General features: G+C 39.7%; 1 protein-coding gene across 1 annotated transcript in view; it reads left to right on the top strand.

Annotated features, from left to right (window-relative positions):
• The window catches only part of smpd3 (sphingomyelin phosphodiesterase 3), an 82624-nt gene extending 60976 nt beyond the window's left edge, over positions 1–21648 (top strand). The window contains exons 5-10 of the mRNA XM_051383192.1: positions 1706–1781; positions 5840–6001; positions 7824–7913; positions 10374–10437; positions 11050–11218; positions 15106–21648. Of these exons, the coding sequence (XP_051239152.1) occupies positions 1706–1781; positions 5840–6001; positions 7824–7913; positions 10374–10437; positions 11050–11218; positions 15106–15207 (663 nt within the window). The 3' untranslated portion in view covers positions 15208–21648. The remainder of the gene's footprint in view (positions 1–1705; positions 1782–5839; positions 6002–7823; positions 7914–10373; positions 10438–11049; positions 11219–15105) is intronic.
• Positions 21649–22602: the final 954 nt, after the last annotated feature.

The following is a 22602-nucleotide window of genomic DNA, read 5'->3' as shown; positions in this document are numbered from 1 at the left end:
GCTCTCTGTGTTGGGTTTGTCTGTTGTGGGCTAGTGTACAAACATGGTGGTTCAACATGGCAGACTCCATGGAAAACATACAGATTCTGATATTCAGGTGATTATACACTAATCTCAACTTAATGGTGGTGTTAGATGAAAAGTCAGGAGACATTTTAGTCCTGACCAAGTGATTTTATATTTCATCCACAGGAGAACAACTGGGTAGTTAGCACTGGCAGTGATAGACAATATTGCTGAACATAAAAGATTAAGATTGCCAACTAAATAAACCCAAAACCTATCAACAAGAACTCCAAAGAAAAAGACTGGATACTGCTTGACTGACAGCTGATCTCTGTAAAGTGCAGGAAAACACAGCAATTGTTTAAAATGGAGGCATAATTATAAACCAACCAAGTTAGACAGGTAGGTCACCTGACAGTTGTTTCATAATAGATATTAATATTTCATAAATTTTCTCTAAGTGCTACTGTATGTCTGGGACTAAACACAAGAAACAAATACTGTATCTGGATGTTGGATGCTGATGGGTGGAGACAACAGGACTCACAGCAGACAGCAGGTTCCCAGCAATGCTCACTGCATCTGGCCCTTTTTAGCAACATCAGTCTGCAGCAAACACATGCCAATGTTCCAGCTGCAGCCGGCTGCAATCAGTACAATCAGTGTAGAGGAAGAGGAGTGCAAACAAAATGATTTGTTTTAAATACATAAATAGGTTTGGACAATATGGACTTTGGACTTTACATTTACAACTTTTTAACAGGCTACATTTTAAAAGAAGATGGTGGAGCAGAATGGTGGCTTGGCAGGAGCTGCAGACATGCACACCACATTTTCAACCTTCCTTTTGTTAATTTAGCAACGAAAACCCATGATCTCATCTGTACCATCAAGGCCAAACAGGGCTGACATTCATGAACTTTGTCTTTGGGATTTGTGCTATTAATCACGTTAGCCTAATGCTATTGTTTTCCTCGGCCCGCTGCTGATAGACAGCTTAACAGATGAACCCACTATAGCAAATTCTTCAAGAGCACAAATCTCTTCACTGGGTTGGACCACAATGGGACACTTATTGCAAGGAACTTATTATTAAGAGATAAGGGTAATGAAACTATTGAATGTGGATTGTGTAATTCCAAAATTCTTATCTCCTGATTATTCAATTATCTTATCGTTACATAATACAGATCTTGTAATTATGAGAACTCATAGTTATGAAAAGTATTGAATAATTATGCACACAAATGTAGCAATCAGCAATAATTAGGCATAGGGATGTCATCATTACAATGGACCTTGTAATTATGAGATTGTTTTCTAGTAATTATGAGATACAGATGGACTAATTATGAGCTGGTAAATCCTAATTAAAAGGTACAGAAGTCAGAATAAATAATGAAATAATTACTTCTCGATTGATTGTTTCTTTGGTGAATGCAATGTGCAACTGTATATTTCCTTACCCCATTGCTCTCATGTCGCACACCCTAACTGCTGCAATTAAATTACTGCTGTAATGACTCCGTTTCCCCACAGGGATCAATAAAGTTTCACCTTGCCTTGTGGGATCTAATTGGCGCCGTTGTTACCTGGCATGTTTTACATACGCAAACACACTTGTTAAGCAGGCTTTGATGTCGCTCGTTTGAACGCTGCGGAGTGACATCGTGTTATGTTTGTCTCTGGCCCCCTGCAGGTTCATGTGGGCACCTCCCATCAGGAGCAAAGGGTTGTGGGATATCTCACGTGTACGCACCTCCACGCCATAGAAGGTATGGTTTCATCTTCTACAGCTGTCCAAACTCTCTCTGTCTGTCACTTTCTCTTTCTGTCTCTCTCACACACTCAGACACACACACACACACACACACACACACACACACATGCATGAATGTATTAATATGATTTGTTTGACATTTTCTTTCACTTTTCAAGGCTGTTTTGTACAAAGAGTGGAGAACATCTTCCCTCTGTGTGTCTTTGTGATTGTCGCTCTTGAACAACCAGACAGCTATAACCATCCAGCTCCACACACAGCCCTGTGTGTGTGTGTGTGTGTGTGTGTGTGTGTGTGTGTGTGTGTGTGTGTGTGTGTGTGTGTGTGTGTGTGTGTGTGTGTGTGTGCTTGTATGTCCAGATAGCTAGATAAATGGGCGCATCAAAAACCCTGCGTGCCTCCTCCTGCTGTTCCCATGGAGACTGGCTCAAGCTGTTTAAGGCGTCACAGCCCTATTTAAAGCCTCCGGTCGATGCCTCCCTCATTTTTTACCAAAGACACGTCCCCCCCTACCGTCGCTTCGCCTGCTATTCTGGGATCCTCCTACGCTTCTCACAGGCCTATATATAGCAGTGCCAGGGCTGTTTCTAAAGATACATCAAACATAAAGCCTTTGAGGGGGGAGGGGAGTTGGATGCGGGGGTATGACTGAGAGAGAACCGGGAGGGATAAAGGGGGAGGAGCACAGAGACCTGATTCTTCTCTGAGAGGACGGAGTTACATATGAGTACCCTTTTTCCTTCTTGAGTGCAAGAAGATGCAGTGTGATTGACTAAATATACAGAACCTAATCCTACACTGTCAGTGATAGCCCCCAGTCTGACATTACTCTCATTTGTCTCTGTAGTTTTGATGCGCAAATGTAGTGTGTCAGGCATTCCTCAATTTGTGTTCATCTCCTGCCATTACAGCTTTGTGTGCTGGTAGTAGCAGCAGTTGTAGCAGCAGCAGCAGTAAGGACGTGTGTTTCAGTGACACTTTTTACATACAGTTTTATATTTGTTCATTAAATTATTCATAACATATCTTATCAAGTCCCCTTCTACTGAAAAGTCACTTTTTCTTCTTGTTCCTACAGTGTGCTGTTTGAATGCTGTCTGTGCAGAGTTTAACACTAGAAGGATGTTTTCACATTCATCTGCTGAAAGTGGAAAGTTTCTCTGTGCTCATTGAACATCTGATTTTAAGGGGCGGGGCCTACCAGCATGATTTGTGACATCACAAATAGTATTAACTTGAGAATGGACTTTACAGTGAAGTAGGAGACATCTTGTGTCCAGCATGAAAACATTAGAAATGAACAACATTTGTATATTCAGAGATTCTGGAACTTTTAATGAGGTAGAAGGCGGAAAAGGATTTTAATGTGGAAATTATACTTTTTGCAGAAAAAAACATATAAGACACATATTACTGTTCCTAATTGTAAATTCACCCCTTTAACTGAAATACAAGGTTCTCTTTTGAAATATATGTATTTTTTACTGTATTCCCCCAATACTTCCACACAGTAAGTAATGTGTATGGAGGTATAGGTTTGTAATGAAGTTTGATTCAAGAAAATCAAAAGTGTCCCATTGATGGTGTCTGGGCAGTGTTTCACAGGCTTTTCAACCTAAAACAACATGGCATTTCGATAGAAATACTAGCTGTGTCCCATTTTTCTGCCTTCTGCCTTCCAAAAATGCAGACTATGAGGCTGTGCTCTTCAGAGGCCTGATAATCAGACCACATTGCTGTTTCATCTCACTTTGTTGTTCAGCGTGCCATCTGATCATGTTGCTTATTTTGTTTTGTCTGGGCCTGACATATCTGTCCCACTGACGCCATATGTAATCACCATGGACGCTACAGTAGCGGTTGCTCTGAGCACTTACCTGAATGTTTGTTAACATTTAGTAAAATGGTGAATACTACTAAATACATCACAAGATGTGGACCAATGAACATGTCAGCAGTTTGTTTCCCATCAGTACAGTACATGTAACCCAATATAATCTTTAACACACATTAAGAAAGGAAATTATATGACTATATCCACTACCACTAACTTGAAACACTGTTGTCCCTCGTGTTTCAAGTGAAACAATTCATGTGAACTCTGCCAAATTCCCCACTGGTGTTTACCACTTTGTTGGCTATTCAAGGATGACTTCTTGGTTTTAAACTTGGAAATTCCCTGAATGTATGAACTGACAAAGGCTGCCTTTGTGCCACATTTAACAAGCTCAATCGAGAGCAACGGACACACAACTAGCATCTTCCATTGCTCATCTTGGTTTAAAGGAGCCTTTGGAACAAGACTGTTATGCAATACTGAATGTAGATAGTAGCGGATGGGACTGAATAAATACTTACTACTCTGGCACTCTATTAAAATAGGATTTTTGTTAAGTTGCAAATATATATATTATTATATTATTCGGCTCTAAATAAACATCATCCAAGTTTTCACACACAGAAAGCTAAGCTGAAACAATCAAGCGTGCACAAACACACACACACACACACACACACAGGCAAATGTACAGCAAACACGCCCCCACAACCCCCAGCTTCTTCTATCTCTAAGCGATCCAGTAAAACACACACTCACACACACAAAAAACCATTACATTTCACATCTACTTGAGCTGGAGCTGAGCGTAATCAAAGCCAAAGCCACCTACTCACCCACCAATATCTTGACACCTCTTTGTTTCTCACACTCTCCACTACTCAGCTGTTATTTCTCTCTCACACGCTCTCACCTACCGCCTCCCTCCATTCGCCACCTCCCTTCTCTCTCCAACTCCAATTTATCAAATTTACTGGCAGGAGTGGAGAGACCAAAACGCTGCCAAAGCAAAATAGCACCAAAAGTGACTTAATATTATGTCACTAATATTAGTAACATAATAAATAAAGTTAATAACTTAGTAAATACATGTCACTGAGTGAAGGAAGAAACAAAAACTGTTAAAACATGTGACATCATACCATTTATACATAGAAACTACATACATATATGTACATATAATATTTTCATTTACTAATCAGATAAGACCACAGAAACTTAATATGCAAATGTTGTTGATTTCTAATGTTTTCCTGTTGGACACAAGATGTCTCCTACTTCACTGTAAAGTCCATTCTCAGTGGATGTGCACTGGTGGCTTCAAGTTTCTACATCACACTGTACAAGTTGATACTGGACCAGGACTGACTTCCTAACTAATTGTCACAAATCATGCTGGTAGGCCCCGCCCCTTAAAATCAGCTTTTCAATGAGCACAGAGAAACTTTCCACTTTCAGCAGATGAATGTGAAAACATCCTTCTAGAGTCAAACTCTGCACAGACAGCATTCAAACAGTGCACTGTAGGGACAGATTTTTCAGTCGAGGGGCACTAAATCTAAAACAAAGAGCTGAAAGATGCTATAACGCTGCAGAGTTGGGTGATAATTCTCTGTGGGTTTGTTACTATGAGCAACCCCTCTCATATCACATGTCATCTGAGCCATTGTCAATATAAAAATATTGACAAGTGCAGCTTTAAATATGAACTGTGATAACATGAAAAGCAGTGAAACATATTGTTGATACAGTTTTACCTAATCCAAATCAGGATATATACAATTTGTAAAGCTAAATTGCAAAGAGACTCTTTATATAAATAAGTGATTTGACTAGATTTACATCATATTGAGATGGTAATCTATGTTTTCTGATCAGAGCAGATTAGACTGTATCATCATGTTGGATTGTTGTGTTCTGTTGCGTCCTGTTGTATTTTAGATTATATCCTACCATCATATCCTGAGGTCTCGTCTAGTATCTTAATATACTGTATACTAATTCCAAAATGTCTTACTCATAGTACTTGTACGTGGTCTTTGATAATACCCAGACCTCCTCCTCTATCTTTGACGCCTCTCTTACTCCCACTCTTGCAGTTTAATTTAAACCTGCATGGGTGATTTTAATACAAACATTTGAAATTCATTTTCATCCTCTCTCGCCCTTTCCCCCCTGCTTCCTCCCTCTCTCTACTACGCTGCACTGCCTGCCAGCTGATGCGTCTGTCCGCTGTGAGCAGCTGGACCTGTTGCTCCAGTGGGGGGCTGAGTTTCGCCAATCGTCATCCCAGCCACCTGCAGGAGAGAAGGTGCTGGAAGACCTGGTGGCCTTTGATGTCATCCTGGGAGACCTCAACTTTGATAACTGCTCTTCAGGTACGCAGCTGTCAGGGCTAAATTAGTATGTTCTAAATGCAAAATGCATTTTATTTTATGCCAATCAATTTACGCACCAACATGATGGAGCTTTCATCTCTCAATATCTCTTCCCCCCTGACAACATATAAACCCCAGGAAGCTCTGAATACTTGTCTTTAATGTATAATTTATGGAGGTATATGTACATGTAAGACCTCTTATAGCTCTGACACTGGAGGGTTGCACAGTGCCAGGTCTTTTACAGAGGAAACTAATAAAATATTAATATATTTACCATTAATGTAAAAGCTTGATGACAAACTATTGTTGAAACACATGAATCATCAGCAACATATTACGGTAAGATAATTGTTTTTCACACAAACTGTGCTGTCCATTTCTGTTTTCAGTTACAAAATTAACACTACAGTTGCTAAATAATAAGTAATGGCTTGTTATTTCTTTCTTTCTTCATCTCCTAAGCATTATTCTTAGTGTGTATGGAAGATTTAAAATGCCCAAATAAAAACAAATCAAAGAAATAAAGTGAAACAATACACACTCTTACATGGACTTCTTACGTATGCATTGACATTGTCATAAATAAATGAAAAATACATACTAGCTTTTTGTTTTTAATAACTGAAGGAATTGTTTTTCATTGTGACATACAGTTTCCATGAAAATCCAATGATTAGTTAGTCATTATGAGGAAGTGCAAGGGAGCTTTATATTTCTAACATGGAGACACACTGGCCATGCCAAAATGAAAAACTGTCACCTGTCCAGCTTGAAGGCGGGACAATGGGCGGAGCTTATCATCATCTGACACCAGACGGTAGCCATGACAGACAGCCTTTCACAGTAAAACAGCCTTCTGTGAACTAGCCAGCAGGAAGCACACACTACTATTGACAGTACATGTAGTTACACATATGGTTGACTTCGTTTAACAGTGTTGCTGCAGGTTATTTTATTACAATATCCCACAGCCAGTTTCCCCAGTGACCACGTTACTTTACACCAGCGCTCAGAATGAAGTCTAAACATAATTGTAAAGTTATTTGCTTAAACTGTCTAGATACTTAAAGTTAATCCACACCTTCTAGCCAATCAGAATCAAGAAGTGGTCACATTACTCGCATCACGTATAAGGCTTTACAGGTCCAGTGTGCAACATTTAGGAGGATCTATTGGCATGGAGGACGCCATGTTGAACCGCTATGTTTCTACAGTAGCCCAGAACAGACAAACCAAACACTAGTTTAGATAGGGCCTTCAAGTTTTTCATGATTTTCAATCCCACCGTAGTTTCTCCTACACGCCTGGAAAGCTGAGTTGTATTCAGTTGGTTGCAATCTGCAGCTTCACCATTAGATGCCACTAAATCCACACTGGTCATTGAAAGAGTTTTTTAACAAAATAATAGAATAGTTGAAAACACGAGACTAAAACAAGCACAAAAAGCCAGGCTTTGTGTTCTTATTTTTTTCTAATAAAATCTAAAAGGAAAATTCTCACTTATTATCTTATTATCATTGGATAGTCATAAGATTAAAATCCCACTTTCAAATGAATCTATCCTTTTGTTTTTGCATCAAAATTCTCATCAATGAGAACAAACATTACCTTTCTGTCAAGGTATCTTATCTTATGAATGAAGAATTTGTTAAGAATAATGTTGGAGAGGAAGTATATATTAACTTTATCCACATTCATCAGCCATTTTGCAGGCAGTAACTCATGAAACATCTTCAAAAGAAGAGTCAGGAAAGTGTTACTAAAGCTGTGACTGTGTGTGTAAAATTGTACTGTATGTGTGCTCTTGTGCTTTTTCCAGAGGACAAGCTGGAGCAGCAGCATGCACTTTTTACTCAATACAAGGACCCATGTCGCCTGGGGCCAGGGGAGGACAAACCATGGGCTCTGGGTAATGACACAAATCCACACAAGCACAGACACGTTCCTCTTGGAACTCACATATAGATCTCACATATACTGCACTTCTTTATGCTCATAAACATCCAATACATCTGTGAGTGCAAACTAATCCTCAAAAAGTTACATTATGAAATGCAGCAACACCTGCACACATACACATACGTACACGCATAACCTCAGTGGCTCAGGAAATCTGGTCATCCATATAGTGCATGCAGAGCAGAGCAGACTGTAATCTGGCTCCGTCTGGTTAAATCAGGATGCACCCACTGTGTGAATTAAAATACACCCAGTACAGCGTGCTGATACATGGGCATTAGTGACGTAAAGACTGGAGGGTTTTGGTCTGGATGTGAAGCGTTATTTAGGCCAGCGGTATTTCGGGGACAGTGTGGGCAGGACAGAGTGAAAGGGCTCGTTTAGAGAAGGGCTTATTTATTTGGACAGGGACATTTTGCGCGGTGAACCAGGGGAAAAGATGTGCGCCTCCGCCTGTTTGGTCTTTAAACAGGAGGGAAAGAGGGAGGCAAGACAAGGAGAATGAATCAATGAATCAATCAAAGAAAGATTATCCCATTTGGTAAAGCTTATTCAAAGGAGATTAGACCTAAATGAATACAATAGGCAAAAAGGCAGGCAGAGAGCCAGGCTGCCAGCTATTGTCAGACATTCGTTGTGCTGAACCCAGAGCTCCAGGAATCTCCCAGGGCCGACCACCCTGCCTGCCAAATGCACAGACAACCGGCAGGGCTTGTGCTGCATTCAGATCACATGGGAATTACGGCTAGCCTGGGACCACTTCATAGTTAAAAAGCAGTGACATGGAAGGAAAATCACACGATTGAAGCCGTGAAAATAAAAAGGTTCAGTAAAAATCTTGCCGTTGATCATTTTCTCTTGCATAACTGACAAGACTCTTTTTGGTGATGCCTTTGAGTTCATGTTTGATGGCAGATTAAACATGTCAACCACAAACCAAAAATCCAACAAGTGCAGTAACTGTGGCTTCCCACGTATTTTAGGAGTCGCAGTTGAAATTAGTGTGAAAGAATATTTATTTTCCTCCCCACACATATGCTGCAGCTTGTTGGGGTTGTAGAATTTATGAGGACAGAGAAACTGAGGTCATGTTAACCACCTTAAAGCAGGAATCTTGTGTGTATGTGCACTTTCCCAAACAAGCTGAAAGTAGCGCAGCAGACAGGCAGCAGCCAGTCTGTGTAGCTGAGCGTGCCTGCCTCACACCTCACCATCTTTGTTTCAGTGATCTAAAAACCTGCTCTTAGACTCGTGAAAAGTGCCGGCTGTGCATCAGACGCCTACTTTTCATAAGAGCTCCAGACACTTGTGAATTGACTGGAGTAACTTCAGAGTGCTGCTCTCTTTCGTATCGGGCATTTTAAACACATCCTCATTGTCAGGAGGATCTCTGAGTGCCCGTCTCTCTCTGGCTGTTATATTTCACTGGCTGATGACAGTGGATTGTTGTCAGAGGAGCATAAAGGTGAAGATATACTCTCTCAGAACAAGGTGTGCTGACACCTCCTTTGCCTCACCAAGACGTACTTTTAGGCCGCGTTCAGTCTGCAGGCCAATCTGACCCAAATCAGATTTTTTTTTTTCTCATATGTGACTCAGATCACATATTTGCACCCCAGTGTTAACAATTCTGATTTGGACCACTTTCAGGTCAGATTTTTTGCAATGTGACCTCAGACCACATCAGAATGTGACTTTTACAACACTCTAGATCTGCATTTGTCATGTGGGTCACTTCAGGTAGCATTAGAACACTTATACATGAGGGGAGGATCTGGTAGTCATAGTGACAAGGGAAGGATTGGGAAGCATAATAAACAGGGTACAGAAAAAAATGGTGGCCATATTGGCAGGTAACCTTGCGAGGCAGCTGTACTCGCAAGATCATGAAATCACAAGACCATGCGAAAATCCATCTTCCCAAGCTTCAAGCTATGCATTTGTGTCCAACCACAGTGGTACTGGACAAACTACAGGCCTGCCTGAATCCATGACCCAGATATCACTCACGCCTCCAGTCTCGTATCTGAAAGCACAACTCAAAGGTATGGTAGTGAAAACAGGCCATGGGTAAAGTAGGAACATTAGGAATGTGAAGGAAAGAAATTGCCACCCTTTTGAAGCTAATTTTTCTTGCACGGCCAATCACTGCAAGAAAGCATTAATGACTGTTGGATAGTCTGTTTCAGAAAGAACACAAATCTGGAGACCCAGACCGCCACCTTCACACCGTCAAAAAAGCACTTCTATCTCTGGGGTCCTTCAGTGGATTCCAGGTTCTCACTAGTAGAGATTAGTGGGTATAACTGGTACCTCAACCACAAGAGAACCCATAGGAGTGGCTCTTATCTTCTCTGCACTGTTACACTCAAAGGGAGGTATTTATGCATTTTAATGTGTCATTCGACAGGTACTTTACTGGATCCCAGTGGCCTTTATGATGACGAAGTCAGTTCACCTGAAAGTTTACAAAAGTAAGTCACACACACACACACACACACACACATCCACACACACACACACACACACACACACACACACACACACACACACACACACACACACACACACACACACTAACTTGATATACTCTTTGTCTTTTGTTTGCATTGACTTCCATTCATTCCTAGGACACTGAGATATACTTTAACCCACATTTTTGCGTGCGCATGGCGGCTACCTTGCATATCCTGTATCCATTGGGAGCAGTTGGTTGTGCATGTCTTAAAATGCAAATGAGTGGTTATAAAGCAAGTATATCTCCAGCTTTCCCTGGACCTTTACCACAGCCACTGCACCAGGAAAAACATTGATTTACACAGCTATTATCTCTTGACTCTAAGTCCTAGTAAAAGCTCAACCTGTGACCTAAGCACTACACTCTCTAATTTGTGGTCCTGAGCACTCTCTTGATTTTACCAGAAATGGTAACATTATTTATGTAATTCCCTTTGAATCCATGTTGTTTTATTGCTCTTTATAACCTATGTTTGCAACTCCAGGAATACATCTTCCTGCACGTCTGTCTGTCTCTCTGTCTAAACTTCAGCCGACTGATCTTTTTCTCATCCCTATGTGTCTATCAGAGTTATGGAGAATGAGGAGGGGAGGAAGGAGTATCTGGTGTTTCCTCCCAGTAAGAGCCAGTGTCCTGCCAGCAGTCAGAAAGGGAGGAAGATCCCACTGAAGGGCAATGGACGCCGCATTGACTACATCCTCTACAGCGACGAGGGCCTGCAGCAGGACTGGAAACTGGTATGTTTTGTCGAGGATTACAGGGAACTTTAATAAAAGCATTCTCCTGCCTTAAATTGTCTTAAAGACCAAAAATGTAAATCTAAGAGTAGATGCAAGAGTTATCTCTCATCTCCTCTAACTCCCAGCAAGAAAGAGAATATGTTTTCCAAACTGTTAAACCACTAATCTTATTCCACACTGTCTCTCAGACTTTATCTCATATATATATATATATATATACATATATATATATATATATATATATATATATATATAATATATATATATATATATATATATATATAATATATATATATAAATATATATATATAATATATATATATATATATATATATATATATATATATATATATATAATATCCAACTCTTCATTTAGATGATGTGTGCATCATTTTACACACATTCTTCTATGGGAACTCCACAAGTATATAATAAATAATATTCTGTAGGTTTAAATAAACTTTAGACAGACAACATGAGTTTGTAATCACTGCCTGCTAAAATGGTTAACTGGCTTAAATAGGGGTTTATTTCTTAATTTAGTTAACGCAGATTCAAAGACATTTGTCGATCTACAAGTGAAAAGTCAGTTAGTTGATAGCCTTTTGGTAATTAATATCTATAATCAATGGTTCCCAAGCTTTTTTAAAACAAAGCAATGTCTACTTGAGAACTGTCGTCACTTTGTGACCAGTTCAACCACATGATCTGATCTTTTTCAAAGTTTGAAGCGGGCCTCTCCAGGGAGCTGCAAACAGTTTTAGGCTTAGTGAGAGGAAGTGAAAGAATGAGTGATCTGGTTAAAGAGATAGTACAGTTGTTTGGGGGATTTTTCAGTTCACTCCAGAGTGACTAAGTAATAAAAAAAGAAATGCCATAGGACAGATCTCTTTTATGTATTTGGTGTAGTCTGAAGTTATGGCAAACAGCAATAAAAGGTATTCTTAACTCAGCTGTTGAGTGTCTATGGGATCAAATAACATAATCATGATCCCATATGCAGGGGTGGATCTAGAGAAATATTCCTGTGGTGGCAGAAATATATCTGATTTAATCAGATATCATATATCAGATAATCACATCTATATAAAGGTATCTATCTATATCTAAAGGTAGCATTGGGAGTCAATAAATATTTCCAAATTTTTGGATTTTGTCATTGAATTAATCTAAATGAATGTGTTACATTTAACATGATTTGACACCAAACTGGGGTTGCCAGGCATTTTCCGCCCCTGCACATATGACATCCAGGAATTGAGCCTAGGGGGTGCCATTTTCCAAGCTTTGTCTGAGGGGAGGCCCCAAACCACTGCATTATTTCAACAATTTCACAAGAAAAAAAACACAGGTTTTAGTCTGAAAACTGAAGCAGAGTATTGCGTCTCAGACACATTTTGTAAGCCCATGGAGCCCCAATTTGAGCAGATTTTGTCTTAAGGATCCTCTCTGAGTAATTTTTAGATTTTAAGTTTCATGAATATTAAGTCTTCAGAGTTACAATAAAACTGCAATCAGTAAAAATAGCCAACCCTGTTTCCTGTTCCAACCTACAAAAAATGTGATAGAAGTTAAAATACAACCTACCCAAGTTGAAACAGCAGTTTGAAAACCACTGTTCTAAACCAATTAGAGGTTTATTTCCTTAATTGTATTAAAAGAAACCTGCATTTCCACTGATGATGATTGAGTTCAGCGGGCCTACACCAGTTAGTAGGTCCAAATCTTCCATTACATGTCTGTATGTGGATTTGGAATCACATTTTCAAATCCAACATGGAGCTCTGTGCAGTATTCAGTATTTCTCACACTGTATACACTGTATGTATCAAACATTAGGACAAAAATATTGTGTCCATTCACAGAAACCTAGTGCAAGACCTCTGCTGAACTGTGTGCCATTTTCTTGTCAGCAGGGAAACGATCTTCCTTATTCTGCCTCATTTCCTATAGCAACAAGACACTTGTCAACGCTTTCTTTTTTCTGAGCTATGTGAAACATAACTGGAAGCCAGTGAAATGATCTCATACCACAGGGGAGCGTTTGACTTGTTAAAAGGATGAAAAGATTTAAAGCTAGAGAGGCAAACAATGAAACACAACAACACAAACTGGGAAGGAAAGGAATGAGGGCAGCACTGTCATGGCTGTCTGTCTGTGTGAGGGATTGGAGAGGATTGGAAAACCAAATCACATCATTTACATAGAACATCTCTCTCCCCTTCCCCTCTCTCTGTCTGACTGTCTGTGTCTCTTAACCCGGAGCCACCTGATGCCACCTTGTGCCAGAATACAGTTACTGTAATGTGTCACTTGACAGATATATTGTTGTTTTGCTTCCTCATAAGCAAACCTCAAACCCCTTAGGAAAACCAGTGTGGCATTTCTTTACACATGCTATTTCATCATGTGTGGTTTCTGTTTATTCTGCTGCCTTATATTCACTTTTGGAGAGCACCAACCAAGAAATCTGACTAAACTGATACCACTGGTGATTATATATGTCTGTCATTAATTGTTAATAACAATAGATTAAAATGCATCAGTATGATATAATAAGTGGTGACAGACATCCTAGTAGTACAAGTATTTTAATTATGGTGCTAACTAGTAGTAATAGTATTTTCTGAAGTAAAATAGTGGCAGTGCACAGTGCCCTGTGTGGTCAAGGGTATATAAATATCTCTGTCCACATACTTTTGGTCAGGTTTTTTTTTCATGATTTGGACAAGTCCCCTTAGTTTCAGTTAAGGGAAATGTTTATGCTATAGCCAATGGGCTAGCACGCATCTACAATAGTGCACTTCAAACAGGGGAAGTCTGCTGTTTCAACATAACAATGACATCACAAAGCCAGGTCTGTAAAGAAAAGGTAGTCCCAGGTGTGGAGGAACTTGACTGGCCTACACAGAGCCCTGACCACAACCCTGCCCCCCGGCCTTATCATCCAACATGTCCACATACTTTTGGTTATATAATATAGTACTTGCAGTAGAGAAAGTATGGTAACACGTTACTTTAACACCCCGTCCATTTAAGAATTTAAAATCAGTAAACACACTTAATAAATGGTTTATAACACACTATAATGTAGTTGTAAACAGTTAAAAGGACATTGTAAATGATGAAAGACATATTTCATATTATTACAGCTGTTTTACTGTATTTGTTATTTGACTGTTATTATCTGTTTATATCATAGACTGTATAATTAAAAACTGATTTAGTCACCAATAGTTTTCTGAAGAGCCAATGTGAAGCTCAGTGTGGTCGGCTCTGGCTGTCGCCATCTTGGCAGTCCTGACTCCAACGGCTCCGGCTCCAACGGTTAATATGAAAATGGGCAAAGAGGTGGAGCGTGGGTGGAGGCAGCTGAATGAAGCCTGGTTACTGAAAACAGTCTCCAGTGATAGCACCCACCTGTCACTCAAAGCAGCTATGTCCCTTAATTGTCTGTAACTTTAAGCATATACAATATAATAATAATTTAATATAATTAATGAGTTATATAAAAATCCACCCCACGTACAGTTGCCATGAATGCGTACATTAGCTATAGAGACCAAAACTGTTGTTTGTACCAGGCTGTAAACATGTTTATTTCTGCTGTAAACTTGGGCATTATTATTATTTATTATGGGATTGATTCACTTCTGGAGATATTTATGTGTCAACCCTCACATAATAATTAACTAAAACTAATACTGAAACTAATAAAAACTGAACTGAAACAAGTAAACTCACTCAACTAACTGAAACTAAACTGAACTGAAAACCAAACCAAAAGAAAACCAAATAAAAAATAATGGAAATTAGAAAATAACTCTGCTACAGAGCAGAAGGTTAGATAATGAGGATTTGATGACACTTCTCTCTTCGTGCAGGAAATCGAGGAGTTCAGTTTCGTCACCCAGCTGGCCGGCATCACCGACCACCTGTCTGTGGCCATGCGGTTGGCTGTTTCCACCGGCGAAGAGGAGCCTTAGATTGACCACCTGAGCTTTTTTTAAAATACTGCCATGGAGGAATGACAGGCAGCCAGGAAGACGAAGAGATTACAGATAAGGAGCTGCTTGAGAGAGACTAAATGTCCTGCGAGAGGATTGAAGGGACGGAGAGAATGGACGAGTGAATCACCGCAGGAGCGCTCGGTGGATGAATGGATACGAAGAGGAGTGATATGAAAGAGAAAGACACTGGAGGGGAAAAGATAAGCAGGGGAATTCAGTTTAGAAAGCCAGAAAGGTATTCATCTTCCTGGGTAAACCACCCACACACAAACACACACACACACACACGCTATAAATACAGTACCACACACAAACACAACTGATCGACATTTTGACTGTTGAATATCGCCTGGCCTCTCCACTCTTCTCCTCCCTGTTGAACTAATCCAGAGGGTTTTATTTACAGTGAATTGTTTCATGTAGCCGATTTACACACACTCCTTTTATTGGATCTGTTTTAGCTGTAGTATGAGTATGATATTTTTTTTATGATTCTACCTTCAGGGACAGTTGGATCCTTATTCTTTAGTGTGTATAAGGAAAACACATCATTTAAGTGATGAGAGTGAAGCGTACAGCTACTGACTGGCCTTTACACTGACCGTCTGTGTCCTTGTGTTGTACTCCTTTCCTGAAAGGCTATTGGTCAATTCAGTCGTTCACCTTACTACTCCCACGTCAGTCCCAGGAACCTCAACAAGTGTCTTTTTTTCTAAAAAATAAACTAAACTAGTCTTTCTAAAAGAAGAAAAATAATATGATACAAAATTTCTATTGTCGCCACACCACTTTTTATAGGGAGTTTAAATGCCTGTTTAATACTATATGGTATGTTTCTAATCTGAGGTATTGTATAAAGGGACATGAAACTGAAAAAGTTGTTTGATGCAATGCTTATAGCATGTTCTTCAGCCATGACTGGTGGGAGTTAGATAGGACTTTTTTTTGGTGTAGTAGTGGGAACTGAGGTTTTGCTGATGCATGATGGGAAACGGTGTCAGTTTACAACATTAATATAGCGTCTTGATACACTTACTTGCTTGCTTGAGTCGGGCTGCTTGACGCGTCAAGAAGCATTTTGCCCTTGAAAACACACACTTAACTGTATGCCAGTGTGACATTTGTGCATGTGAGACTCCACCCTGCTGGTGACACACACAATGGTATGCACAGGAACATACTGAGGATTGACACAAAGCAGGCACACAGCTGTACACATCATGTTCAGAGGGACTTCAGGTGATGTAATATACCCTCTTGCGGCCATATTGGAGGTCCTCTAGTGACAACATGTGACTTGGCTATCTTTGAGAGCGTAGATATCGTCACTGTAGCTATCTGGTTAGCGAGCAGCCACTGTCTTGTAAGCGCGTCTGATTTGTGCACTAGCTAGAATTCAGTATACAGCCCAGTTTTTGGTTGGAGCACAACCAGTTGTCCAACGAATCACCATGAAAACAGCCATATTGTGACGCAACTGCAAAACCTCACAATACAGAAACATTTTGAAGACCTACGGGCTACACACATCCTGTACAATATGCCAAGTATACACCATCGCAGTTTATAAAGTTTGAAAGGTCCGAAAGATTAAGACAGCCCATCCACAGATATATAGACATCATGTAGCGCCAAGGCTAATGAGTCCAAACCATCCACATACAAAAATGAAGCCAAAATATCCTGGATATGGCTGCTGCCATCTTTCACCAATCAGTCTTAAAATTACAGAACCCATCTTTGGGAAACATTTATTTGATATTGAAATACTTGTTTGGCCCGTCTGCTAACATGGAGGCAGCAAGCTTTATGACCTATACTGCATAGATAGAGATAATTTGGCTTCACTTTTGAAGAGCTGTCATGTCGTCCATCTTTATGTTGATGGTCCAGACATACAGCATGCCAAGTACACAAATGCATATGGTAGTGTAACTTGAGGTGTGTTCAGACTGAAAGAAAAACAAACTTTGCTCTGGGCGATGCAAAATGAGTCAAAAAGCTCCCGCCCAAATGTCTCAATTTAAAGGTCCAGTGTATAATCACCTGAAAATAAGAATTGTTTTTTTGTTACTTTTGGAATAAACCATTTTTATCTACAGAGGGAGCGGGTCCTCTTCTACGGAGTCTGCCATGTTTCTACAGTAGCCTAGAATGGCCAAACACTGGCTGTAGATGGAGGGATTCACAGTTTTTCGCTAGTTTCACAGCCACTATAGTTTCTTGGAATAGGAGGGTGTGGCGAGAATGTGTCACACTGATCCTTTAAGTGAAACCTTTGCAAGGCCTTACGACTCCAGCTCATGAACAAACAGAGCTAAAAGGAGACGGGTGTGTGAAAATAATGCAGTTGAAGTTTTCAGTTATATCTTGTACATTATGTGGCTAGCTAGCTACAGCTAACGTCTGTACAGTCCCTAAATTTGCTGTTTGAAGCAACTAAACACAAAATGCACAAATAGTGCAAGGCAAAAATTTGCTTGACATTCAGTCTGAACACACCTTCAGGGTTTGGGTTAGGCTCACCGTGGGTTGACACATTGCGTCTGCTGGTGCTTGGATAACAATGTACTGCAGGTGCACACCAATGCAGACATTAGGACCTCTGGAATATTTTCACTCATAATAATGCTGTCATAGTATAGCATTCACATTCAACTCTCAATCTCTAACAGGCCTACACAGACCATGGTGTCAAACAGGAGCTGGAACTTTGTGAAGAGCAGTGTTGAGTCAGTGTAGCTGTTGAGAGACTTGTTGATACTGAAAGTCTCCTTGTGTCCCCTGTAGCCCTGTTGGCCATGGTGTCCCCTGTGAACTTGTGCTATGTTGAGTGATAGGCTAGTACCATTACCTCAAACGCTGGAAAATACAATGGAAGCAGGTCTGAACCTACAGTAAAACAGTGAATTTAACGATTGCTAACAGGTGCCACCATTCACAGAGTGAATTGAACTGAGCAAGGGTCTTCTATTACTTACGAATTCAACTTTAAATTTGTAAGAAGGAGACAGTGTTATTTTTTCTTTCAAGGGTAATGGTGGCTAGAGCTCTGATCGGGCCCGAAAAATCAGGCCATAACATTCTGTGTAAGCCTGAACCGAGCCTGAACCGAGCCTGAACCGCAGAAGCAGTTTTGGGCCTAAGCCGAATAAATAATTTCTTACAAGCTAAGGTAAACTACATTGTGCATACAATATAGTTCAAATAATTATCAAAACTAATAACAAATGCACTCATTAATTACAGTTGCATGCATTATTAATAAAATATTAATTATATAAATACATTTTTAAATCTAATTCTGTATGAGCCCGACCTACGGCCGCAGTTTTGAGCCCGAAAATCAAAGCTTTAATAGTGGCCTCCCTAACACTCAACACTATATATGCTGCTATGTGTTAGCAGGAAACTCCAGATCAATGATCTACTGTACTGGGAACACATGTTGTCATCAGTCAACATGGGAAGACTACCAAAATCCTGCTGTATATTTCTGTTACTGGTGTGTGTAAAAAAAAAATCCCTAATGTAGAAGCCTGTTTCTCTGAATAAAACATGTATTACTGTAACAGTGTAGGTTTTCAGATACTGTTTGAGATCCATGGTCTGCATGGTGAACAATGTTTACAACAGTTTTTGGACCTGCCTGCCTGTTTCTTGGCACTAGAGAGGAGCTTTGCAAGTGTCACTTTCAACACAGATGTGTGTATGTGTGTATGTTTGGGCAGCTCATCGCATTATATTTTCTCAATACAAATGTGCTAACTGGTGTTTCTCTGAGCACACTGTGGTGAAAAGTAACACAGGATGGACACAGTGCGCCTGTAGATGTGTGTGTGTGTGTGTGTGTGTGTGTGTGTGTGTGTGTGTGTGTGTGTGTGGGTGTGTGTGGGCGGTATGTGTGAGTGAATGCAGGGAGCATACTGGTTGTTGTGTTATGTATGTTCAACTGTCATTTTTACATACAGTCCACTGGTCCACTGCTTTGACACTCTCTATGTCTCTTTATGACTCACATTATTATGATTATTATGTCTAATATATTCTTCTTATTACTGAGGTTTGTATCTGTGCTTTCTTTTTCAATTCAAGCTCCACCATGTTTTGTTTTTTTGGGTTTTTTTTTCTTAGATTGAGTCTGTGTCAGGTTCTTTTGCGAATCAACACTCCTCTGGTTAGGGTGAACTTCAAATGAGATCAAATGCTAGAATATGTTATTTACTTGGTAAATAGTCATGTGAATACACTATAGGTCTACAGTGAGTTTCAGAAAGGTGCCACAGTTTCCCTGAGAATCATCTCTTAGGGTGAAATGGTTTTGACTGTGCCGATGTAAACATTTATTTGATCACCTTTACTTTTCAACTGTCCTGTTCTGTGACACAACACCTGAATACTGCCGGACAATTTATCGATAAGTGTGGAGAGACATCCAAACAGTGGGACTTATGTAATGCTCTTATCTTCATGATGATACCACACTGTATTGTTTTAGAAAGCTGGAGGTAATCCATTTTATAATTTAAAGTGTATTTTGTTTTGCTAATTGTTCTGTGTTTGTATTTTTGTATATTTTTATGAATAACAAAAAGTCTAAAGAAAGTGGGGGGTAAAGAAGATGACTGGTTGATTAAAGGTGAGGGTGATGTGTGTATACAAGGAGGCTATGTGGTGGGACCTTGACATTTTAGTCACTTTAGGTGCTCATTAAATTAATTATTGGAGGAAATATGAGCTCACCAGATGGAAGGCAATGTTCTTCACAATTTCTAAAAGAAAACAAATAGGTATGTGGGTGTAAAGTAAGAAAACATAAGTAAGATTCTTCCATTAGTGCTGTCTTTATCACTTTTTTGGCCACTCAGAGGCAGTTCTGGTTTAGAAAAATATCCAGGTCTAAATTCTCCAATACGTTCACCAGCTGTCTGTTTTTTGAGCTTCTTCACTGAAAACAGCTGCCTGCTAAAACTAAACTGGAACGTAACTGATGGAGCAGTGAGACTGTAGCAAAACAGTACCGTTTTGGGCCAAAACAATGTGCTGAAAGACGCTAAAACGCTATGTAGAGCTGAGGGGTACTGCAGAGTCAAATAATTCCTTGTGGGTTCATCAAGCAACCCTTTTCACTTTACACATCTTTATCCAACCTTCATAGAAAAATATTGATAAGTGCAGCTTTATAGAAATACAAACTATGTAAAATCAGTGCAGGATTACTTCTTCACTGAACAAATTGGGGTGCTGCTCACTACTGATCAAAACAGCTGCTTATTGATGTACTTTTAGCATGATATGAAGGACATCTCTCACTGACTAAGTAAATTGTGTTCTTTCTTACTTTACACTTACTACTGTCAATTTGCCTCATTTTTTAACATTAGCAGTTGCTGAGAAGATTGCCTACCACCATAACAAATTTTACAAGCACCAGAGTGACTGAAATCCAACCCCAAGTAACCAGTCATAGCCTCTGAATTATTTCTAGGCCCTCTGTGGAGCTACACACTCACCACACAGACCCCCTGCACTGCCAGCACCATGAGCAAACACAGCTCAGGCTGACCTGAAGGAGTCAAGCAGGGAAGACCTGCTGTGGAGTTGGATATCACACCCCAACCAGGGCTCCTCTTCTCAAATCATTGTCAGAACCGTGTCACTATGGAATGGACAATTAGATTGTCCTGAAGGTCATTGTACTTGTCATGTGCTGAGACCAAAGACACCAAAATAATCTATGTATCCCCTGTGCTGAATGCAAACAAATATTATGTTGAGTGATAATCAGATTATAAGGACTAAGGAGGAATAGAATGTGTGTATCAAACATGAGCACTCACATGTATTTACTCTAACAGGTTACCCTTGCTTTTCTGGATAATTCACAATGGATTTCAGCTAAAATTCAGCCAGGGCTCAGGCATTATTTTAGTGTCTATAATCTAAAGTAAACCAATTGTTCAATTGCTGACAAATGTCTGTTTCGAGAATTCCTGAAATAATTGTAGTATTTTGTAACATTTCTGATCACCAGTCACTGTCCCCCATGTGTCCACATCAAGTTCAGGACAGGATTATTCAGTAGTTGGCCGGGGCGCAGCAGGTCCGAGATGAGCTGTAAGCTTTTGTAGCCGCATGTACTGTAATAATGCTTCAGGCTTGTAGTCTCAGTAGAAGTGATGCCTCACTTTGCAATCCTTTTTCTGGTTTGATTTTCTATCATTTTTCTCAAATGTTAATGTTTTTTTAATTGATTTTTGGTCTTTGGATGGGGGCTGTTTCTCGATGGGGTCATCTTGCTTGGTCTCTGTAATATGGATGGGGGATCAATAGCTTTTCTCTTTCTAAGCTTCATCAACAAACTGCTTATTTTCTTCTGCTTTTTTAAAAAAGAAACAAAGGAGTTTTCCCTCTTTATCTGTGTCTCTGTGTCGTTATTTGAGGTCTAAGCATTTATTCTTGTATGGAAATAACTAGTCAGTGTAACAACCATAGTGACGTTCAGACTAGTACTACTGACTTGTGGTCAGTGGAAGCACGTGGTTGACCCTAAGTTTCACTATAGAGTCGGCTGTTCATTTTTAAGTTAATTTCCTTTTTTTCTCCCAACATGAAATGCAATCACAATATGTGTGAATATCACGGGGGTCTATGGCACTCAAGTGAGGCTGGTATTTAAATACCACAGTGGGGTAAGACCGTTAAGTTACTCTTAAAGGACAAAGTAAGAAGAAGTGAAAGAAGCTTTTTAAAAGTCCTTCTGCTTTTGATGAACAGAGGGAAAAATCTAGCACTAAACATTTACATACTGTATTCTGTCAAGCGTGAAAAACTCCCCCAAGTCATATATGACTAACACAAAACCATTAAACTGGAAAAGTGTCAAAGGGCATTGTTTGTCCCAAATAATTCCGAGTACAGTTAAAGAACATTTAAACTGTTGTGAGATAGCCCTTTGGTTCTCCAGTGCTAGTACATACAGCCAGAAAGCATCTCAACAAAGCTTCTTGGTCAACATGAGCAAATGGTCAAATAAATGTGTGTAATGTCAAAGGAGTCGCTCATAGCAACACACCCAGAAAGAATCATCACTCAAGCTTTTTAGTCCGTGGGTCGTAACCTTTTTCCTTAAGGGACCCATTTTCTGTCATTGCGTAAACTGACCAAGTGAGATATTTGATGGATATTTCACATTATATTTAATGTATAACAACAACAGTGGAGAACACCTAATAAACCGAACAAACAGTGAACACAGTGCTGCAGGGAGTTTGTGTAAAACGTGATTCTGAGTATTTTTTTAGCTGATTATTTCCTGTGAATATTACAAAACAGAGGAGTTTTCCTAATATTTTTAGGGAACTTTTTATG

The sequence above is a fragment of the Dicentrarchus labrax genome, unplaced genomic scaffold (assembly GCF_905237075.1).
Source record: "Dicentrarchus labrax unplaced genomic scaffold, dlabrax2021, whole genome shotgun sequence".
Classification (NCBI taxonomy): domain Eukaryota; kingdom Metazoa; phylum Chordata; class Actinopteri; family Moronidae; genus Dicentrarchus; species Dicentrarchus labrax.
The sequence above is the reverse complement of the archived record's forward strand: the minus strand, read 5'-3'. Positions and strand labels throughout refer to the sequence as shown.